This window comes from Thamnophis sirtalis, unplaced genomic scaffold, assembly GCF_051295495.1.
Source record: "Thamnophis sirtalis isolate CommonGarterSnake01/CBP01778 unplaced genomic scaffold, rThaSir2_p1.2 scaffold_2, whole genome shotgun sequence".
Taxonomy (NCBI): domain Eukaryota; kingdom Metazoa; phylum Chordata; class Lepidosauria; order Squamata; family Natricidae; genus Thamnophis; species Thamnophis sirtalis.
In genome coordinates this window covers 45,320,417-45,327,521 of record NW_028261382.1, presented here as the reverse complement: position 1 = coordinate 45,327,521, position 7,105 = coordinate 45,320,417, and the positions used below count along the sequence as shown (strand labels likewise).

Sequence of the window (7,105 nt, the reverse complement as noted above, 5' to 3'; positions counted from 1 at the left end):
ACTCAACGGAGAACGGGTACTCGTGGGGGGGGGGCAATCAGACACATTGCAGAGGAGTTGCGAAGCTGCACAACTATTTGTGGGCATCACAATGAGAGAGCGAGAGAGAAATGAGGTATTACAGCCTGTCCTACCTCCCACACCCCTGCAAACCGACAGAACTAACCTGAGCATGAAACCCCACAATGTCGCAGCGCTGAACAGATTCACACACTATTCCCCCCCACCCCACCCTCCCAAGCCAAAGAGCCAGGCTACCATAAAACTGGTTCCAAGAAGCCATTTTGGTTTTTTTATTTGGGTAGCTATTTTTTGTTTGTTTAAGACACAGGTGTGATGCTTCGAATGAGGACCTAACAACTGAGCTGGGGATGAGACATGTAAACCCCACCTCGCCCCACCCCACCCCACCCCAAGGGAATGTTTCTACAACTTTCTCTCTGTTTGGTGCACGGGGGGGCCTGACAGCCAGCCCTTGCTGCCTCTCCCTGGGGTATGGAGAGAGAAAAGAATTAAAATGAATTTTTTAAAAAAGAGTACAGCTAAAAGGGAATCCAGAGCCAAGTAAGTGCACAAATCATAGATATCTCTCCCCTACGCATAACTCAGAGATATACTAGGTTCCCAAGAACCATAAGGGAATCTTTTAGTCCTCTAGTTTCAAGTCCTCTTGAAGGTGACTGGATCAAAGCTTCCGGTGGTCACTTTGTTCCTGGCGTGGGCCAAATCTGTCCCACTAGGACCCACCGCTGTCCTTCCCACTATTGGGTGTCCTCCAGCTGGCTGGGCCCCACAGCCCATCATCCTAGACAGCACAGCAATTAAAAGCGAGGCTCCAAGTCAAGAAGGCTGATCTCTCCTGCCAAACAGGGTAGGGAGAATCAAGGAGAGAGATGCCCCCGCCCCCAGGCCTTTGCGAAGTTCAACCTTGCATCAACAAATTCCAGAACTTGTGTGCAGACTCACACCAGAGAGAGAGAGAGAGAGAGAGAGAGAGACAGACAGAGAGAGGGAGGGAGAGACACACACACACACAGAGAGAGGGACAGAGAGAGAGGGAGAGAGAGAGCAGATCCCATTTGCTTTGGCAGTCCCGAGTCTCCCCTCGCTTTTGGCAAAGATGGAAGAAGAGAAGACGTCTTTGGAGAAGACGTGGAAGGATGCGTGTGAAGGGGAATGTCGGAGGTAGGTTTTAAAGACAATCTTAGAAAAATCAGGCACGTTACAAGTATAATATTACACAAAAACCCTATTCCAGAAAAAAGGCCTCTCCTTCTGCAAGTGGGGTCTTGCAGAAAACCTTGCCACCGGTGGGGAAAGAGGAAAAGGACTGGGGATTCAGATTTTTTTTTTTAATTTTGTTTTTTTAAGAAAAGCATCACTTGTTAGCAAGACCAAATCCTCAAATTGGGGCCAAAGGGGAAGGGGGGAAAATATTGAAAGTGGGTTTGTTCCTGCAAGAGAAGTTCAACACCCTGAGTCCCATAGGATCAGGTAGCAGCAGAGTGGGAAGAAATAGCATGCAGCAGGGACATGGGTCACTCTAGGCCCTGCCTCTGGTGAGATGGGAGACTCAAAATAGATTTTAAAGCAGCTTATTTGAATAAGCCCAAAGCTTGAGGGAAGCAGGTGTGTCCAACTGTGGCAACTTTTAAGACTTGTGGACTTCAATTCCCAGAATTCCTCAGCCAGCTAAGACTCAAAAACTTCAATTCCCAGAATTTCCCAGCCAGCTAAGACTTGTGGACGTCAATTCCCAGAATTTCCCAGCCAGCTAAGACTTGTGGATATTATTTCCCAGAATTCCCAACAGCTATGCTGGCTGGGGAATTCTGGGAGTTAAAGTCCACAGGTCTTAAAGTTGCCAAGGTCGGGCACCCGTTTTAGAGTCAGCATCCACCCAAAAGTTGCCCAACGAATCACCAACCCTCCAAATCTTCCGCACAACTTACGCATCCCGGCAGACTCCCCGAATGAAGGGATTAACTCCGGTGTGTTAAAAGCCTGATGGAGCTTTAAATGCCCGCGCACACCAACATATGCACAAATGGACCTCCCGAGGAAGAAAGCGTCTTGAAACATGGATGGATCGACGCATGTGGGATTGGTACCCAAGCCCCATACTTAAGAAATTTGGAGAGGAGAAAGATTAAACCGTGCAGGATTTTCCTAACTCATCCAAGACACGGATTTGGCAAAGTTTTGAGATGATTGTTTTGAACGAGGCAAACTGAGTTACTTTGCCGTCGCGCTTGCTTGGGCCAAGCTTGGAGGATGCCTTTGATTTGGGTTTCCATGCCACCCATGGATCCTCTCAAAGGCTGCTGTGAGTGCCACTTTTGAACCACGTTAGGGGTGTGTGTGTAAAATAAAGGTTTCTTACAGGGACGAAGGAACAAGTGAAGTTTAGAAGCACGAGACAGCCCAGACCACTGCAATGGGGCTGAACAGAGGAAGCAGATGGAAAAATCAGTAAAAAACGATTCAATAGGTTTTCTTTTCTTTTTGCTTCCGGTCTTGCTTGTACAAACAAAGTCCTCAAGCTGGGTGTCAGTCCGAGACCTTGTTAGTGAGAAAAGAAGGAGCATTTATGCTCCCAGGCCAGCTGTGGTGCTCCTCAGCCTATCATGGATGCTGGAGTATTGTTATTATTTTTGAGGAAAGGGTCTCAAAATTCTTAGGTAAAGGTTAAGGAAGGAGGGAAAGGGTTTTAAGCCCCAACTGCCAGAGAGGAGGCAGGGGGAATGACAGAAGGAGAGGCGGTGAGGCAGAGGTGTGAGTGTGTTTGTGTCTGCGTGCGGATGTGTGATCCAACCAATAAGGGAGACACTGACCCAAAGTGGGAAGTGGGCAGCAGGAGAAAGATTAGAAGCCCAAGAGAGAGCCTGGACAAGTGAAGGTTCTCGTCGAAGACTGAAAAGCCATCAGGAGGCATTCTGGTTCTGGAAGATCGAGGCTTTCTCCTTCAGCAAATCCAGGCAGAGGTGGCAGCTCCAGCTTCCTGCCAAGGGAAAAGCATTTTCATTAGTCAAGTCGTTTTTATTGTACATTTCTCTTTATAATACATCACATTTCCACTTGTGCTGGCTCTATCCACTGCTTTTTGAGTAGACAAGAGTTTTATACACCCTGATTATAACCAACATTCTCTTAATCATACATTTATAGTCTCTTTTAAATACATAATGTTGTACGTCATAGTTATAGGCATTATTTTCATAATTGTACCATCAATGCTATATATTAATCTCTCTCCTTTCACCTTTCTCCTTCTCCCTTTTCCTCTTCTCCTCTCCCCTCGTCTCTCTCCTCTTTTCCACTTCCCTCTCTCTTATTCCTCTCCTCTCGGCCATTTCCTTCTCCTCTTTCCCCTGTCTACTTCTACCTTCTCGTCTTCTTTCGACCCAGATTGTTGGGGGCAATATGCTGACTCTCTGTAAACCGCTTAGAGAGGCCTGAAAGGCCTATGAAGCGGTATATAAGTCTACTGCTATTTTATCTCCTGTCCTCCGGCCTGTGTGTGGGTAGTTCTTGACTTACACCCATAACTGGGCCCAAAATTTCAGTTGAGAAATTTGTCAAGTGAGTTTTACCCCGTTTGACCCCCTTTCTTAGCCACGGTTGTTAAATGAATCACTGCAGGTGCTTAAGTCTTGTGGTTCTTAAGGGACTGTGGCTTCCCCCCATGGACTTTGCTCGTCGGAAGGTCGCAAAAGGGGATCAGGTGGACTGGGGACACTGTGACCGTCATAAATGTGAGTCACCTGTCAAGCATCCGAATATAAATCATGTGATTGCGGGGATGCTGCAACGGTCATAAGAGAGAAAAAGCTCACTATTTTCAGTGCTGTTATTAAACTTCAAATGGCCACTAAACAAACTGTTGTAAGTCGAGGACTACATATAATGTGACTCAGTCCCTTTCCCCCTTTCTCTGCTTATTCCCATTCCTTTTAGGATTCTCGGGTCAGAGCAGAAGCTTATGGGTGGTAAATCAGAGTGACAGGTCTGGAAGGGACCTTGGAGGTCTTCATAGAGTCACAGGCCTGGAAGGGACCGTGGAGGTCTTCATAGAGTCACAGGCCTGGAAGGGACCTTGGAGGTCTACATAGAGTCACAGGCCTGGAAGGGACCTTGGAGGTCTACATAGAGTCACAGGCCTGGAAGGGACCTTGGAGGTCTTCATAGAGTCACAGGCCTGGAAGGGACCTTGGAGGTCTTCATAGAGTCACAGGCCTGGAAGGGACCTTGGAGGTCTTCATAGAGTCACAGGCCTGGAAGGGACCGTGGAGGTCTTCATAGAGTCACAGGCCTGGAAGGGACCTTGGAGGTCTACATAGAGTCACAGGCCTGGAAGGGACCTTGGAGGTCTTCATAGAGTCACAGGCCTGGAAGGGACCGTGGAGGTCTTCATAGAGTCACAGGCCTGGAAGGGACCTTGGAGGTCTTCATAGAGTCACAGGCATGGAAGGGACCTTGGAGGTCTACATAGAGTCACAGGCCTGGAAGACCTTGGAGGTCTTCATAGAGTCACAGGCCTGGAAGGGACCTTGGAGGTCTTCTAATCCAACCCGCTACCCAAGACAGGATTCCTGATACCATCCCAGACAAACCCAGTCTCTTCTTGAAAACCTCCAGGGATGGAGCACCCACAATTCCAAGAGGTTAAGCTCTTCCACCGATTAACTGCTCTCACTGTCAGGAGTTAGGGGCTAGAGTTCCAATGTAAGCTGGTTTGGGATGAGCAAATCATTACTGCCAGGTTGGCATCGATATGTGTCAAATTATCGGGCAGAGGTCGTTACCTCTTCCGAACTAATGATTAACTGGAGATGTAAAGATTAATTCCAGGAACTTTTAAACCGCACAATGCATTGGCTCACATCCTGTGGAGCCCATGCAATCGAGGGCCTTGTCTTCTAACGAGGAGGTGACTCACACAGAACCATCCCGGGATGGTTCTGTGTAAGTCACCTCCTCGTTAGAAGACAAGTTGCAACAGGAGTGAAGACAGACAGACAGACAGAAAGACACACACACACACACTGCATCTATAATTGAACCTGAACCGTCATAGCCTGAGTGCGACTCATGATTTCCTTTGTCAAGTGATGTAAAAATGAACAGACTCTTTGAAATTCACATGAGCTGAAAGGATCCTCTCAAATCCCTGAGTCAGCCCTGGCTCTGGGAACAAGGAGCTTGCTGCAAGCCACCATTTTTGCCTTGTCATGATACAGGAAGTGAATGCATGTAACATATGTCTTAATTTTGAACTTCCTTCCCTTCTTCTCCTTCCTTCCTTCCCTTTTTAAATTCCTTCTTTTCTTCCCATTTTTAAACTCCTTCCTTCGTTTTAAATTCTTCTTTCCTTCCCTTTTTAAATTCCTTTTTTCCTCGCCTTAAACTCCTTCCTTCCTCTTTTCCTTTCCTTCCTTCTCTTTTCTTCCCTTCCTTCCTTCCTTCCAATCCTTCCTTCCTTTTTCAAATTAATTCCTCCCTCCCTCCCTCCCCTTTTTTCATTCTATCTTAATTTATAATGCTGCCATTCCTCCAATAGGATGACCCTGGGCAGCTTGAAATCTCATGAGGTTTCGTGACGGAAGGCCTAAAATCTTGTAAGTTGGGGGCTACAACAAGATTCGAGGCTTCAAAATGCTATTTCTTACATAACATCCGGGTGCTGGCCATTTCATCTTGGAACATCACAGGCACTGAGACCCTTAATGGAACAGGTATCTAACCTGCAAGTTAACTCCCACATATTGATTTTTAAAAAGAGAATGAGTCACAGCAGTGGGCCATAACCTGGGCTCTTCCTGATGAGCTGGACCACCAATTTTAGGGCAGCCAGGAGAAAGAGAGTGAGGGAGGAAGGAAGATCAAAATGAAGGAAGGAGGCTGCTCAACAATTCTAGGGCTGCACAGCCCTTCACAACTCCAAAATCTCATCCAGGGGAAAGGTGGGGGAGCCACAAGAAGGGGAGCAGAATGGCACTCACCTTCTGGGGGTTCAGACATAGGTGGGGTGAGGCAGTACATATGATAACCACGGTCACAATCATCACAGAACAGCAGCTGGTCCTGAGGAAGATGGGGAGGGAGAAACAATGAGGAAGGATACTACTTAACTCCCCCTCCTGTTGGACTGGAGAAAACAACACCCAGAGGACTTAAGTACTCCCCTTTCTTTTTATGAATCCCCCAAAATGTGACATTTCCCAGCATGCAAAAGACCCTGGAAGGATCTCCAGAAAGGTCAGACCCATGCTCCTATCCAACCTCCTCACTGTCCGAATCAGATTTGCTGGCTGCTGGCGGGCCACGACAGAACCAGATCAGCCTTTGGGGGGCAGGAAGGTAGGGGAGGAAGCACACTCACATCATTCTCCGAGGTGCCGCAGATGTTACAACACTTGCATTCAATACACTGCCAGCGGTAGGTCTTCACGGCAGCCATCATGACTGGGGTGAACTGCAAGCAAGATGGATGCCCTAGAGAGGCAAGAGAGAGAGAGAGAGAGAGAGGCAGCGTTAAGATGTATCCTGGGAAAGGCGGATGAGTTATTTGGTAGGCGGGCAGCTAAGGTGAAAGAGAGCCTCCCCACAACTTCCTTTTCTCAAGGGCGCACCCAAGGAGGGGAGAGGGCTCCCATTGGCTCGTGTACCTGATCGCCCGCAGTCCGAGCACGAAACCAGCTCTTCGGGTTGACCCGTCTTCTTGTTGATCTTCGAGTCTCCCAGGCAGAAGTCGCAGTAATTATTGGGCAGGGCCAAACCATCGGGACCCTTCTTGGCTATGGGGGAGGAAGGGGTTCGTCTTTCAAAGCAAGGCACAGGATCGTCCTCTTTAGCAGCACAGCTAAACCCTGAGACACCTCCCCCCCCCACTCCCCAAAAATGGGCAAATCCTGCACGGAAAACTTTGGGCAGCAAAACTGTGAGATCAGAAACATAACTTGGGCTCAGCAAGTTTCCTAACCAACATATTGGTTGCAAATTATTTCTGTTTTTTAAACCTTGGATGGTCCCTTTTAAACCGTTATAGCCGAGCCCATTTCTAACCGCGGTGGGTAATTGTAGCCTGTCAATTCTCACGGCTGGA

The 7,105-nt window shown here is 48.0% G+C and overlaps 1 protein-coding gene across 6 annotated transcripts in view; it reads right to left on the bottom strand.

Moving 5' to 3' along the window:
* The window catches only part of DPF2 (double PHD fingers 2), a 30,835-nt gene that overhangs the window by 6,435 nt on the left and 17,295 nt on the right, over window positions 1–7,105 (bottom strand). For 3 of the 6 annotated variants that reach the window (XM_087705269.1, XM_014057623.2, XM_087705267.1), the window contains 4 exons: window positions 6,669–6,797; window positions 6,383–6,495; window positions 6,003–6,084; window positions 1,025–3,001 (listed from right to left, as the gene is read on the bottom strand). In XM_087705269.1, coding sequence (XP_087561395.1) covers window positions 2,925–3,001; window positions 6,003–6,084; window positions 6,383–6,495; window positions 6,669–6,797 — 401 coding nt within the window. In that variant the 3' untranslated portion in view covers window positions 1,025–2,924. Of the gene's footprint in view, window positions 1–1,023; window positions 3,002–6,002; window positions 6,085–6,382; window positions 6,496–6,668; window positions 6,798–7,105 lie in introns of those variants that run through there. The other 3 variants (XM_014057622.2, XM_087705268.1, XR_015695507.1) reach the window with 2 other exon arrangements.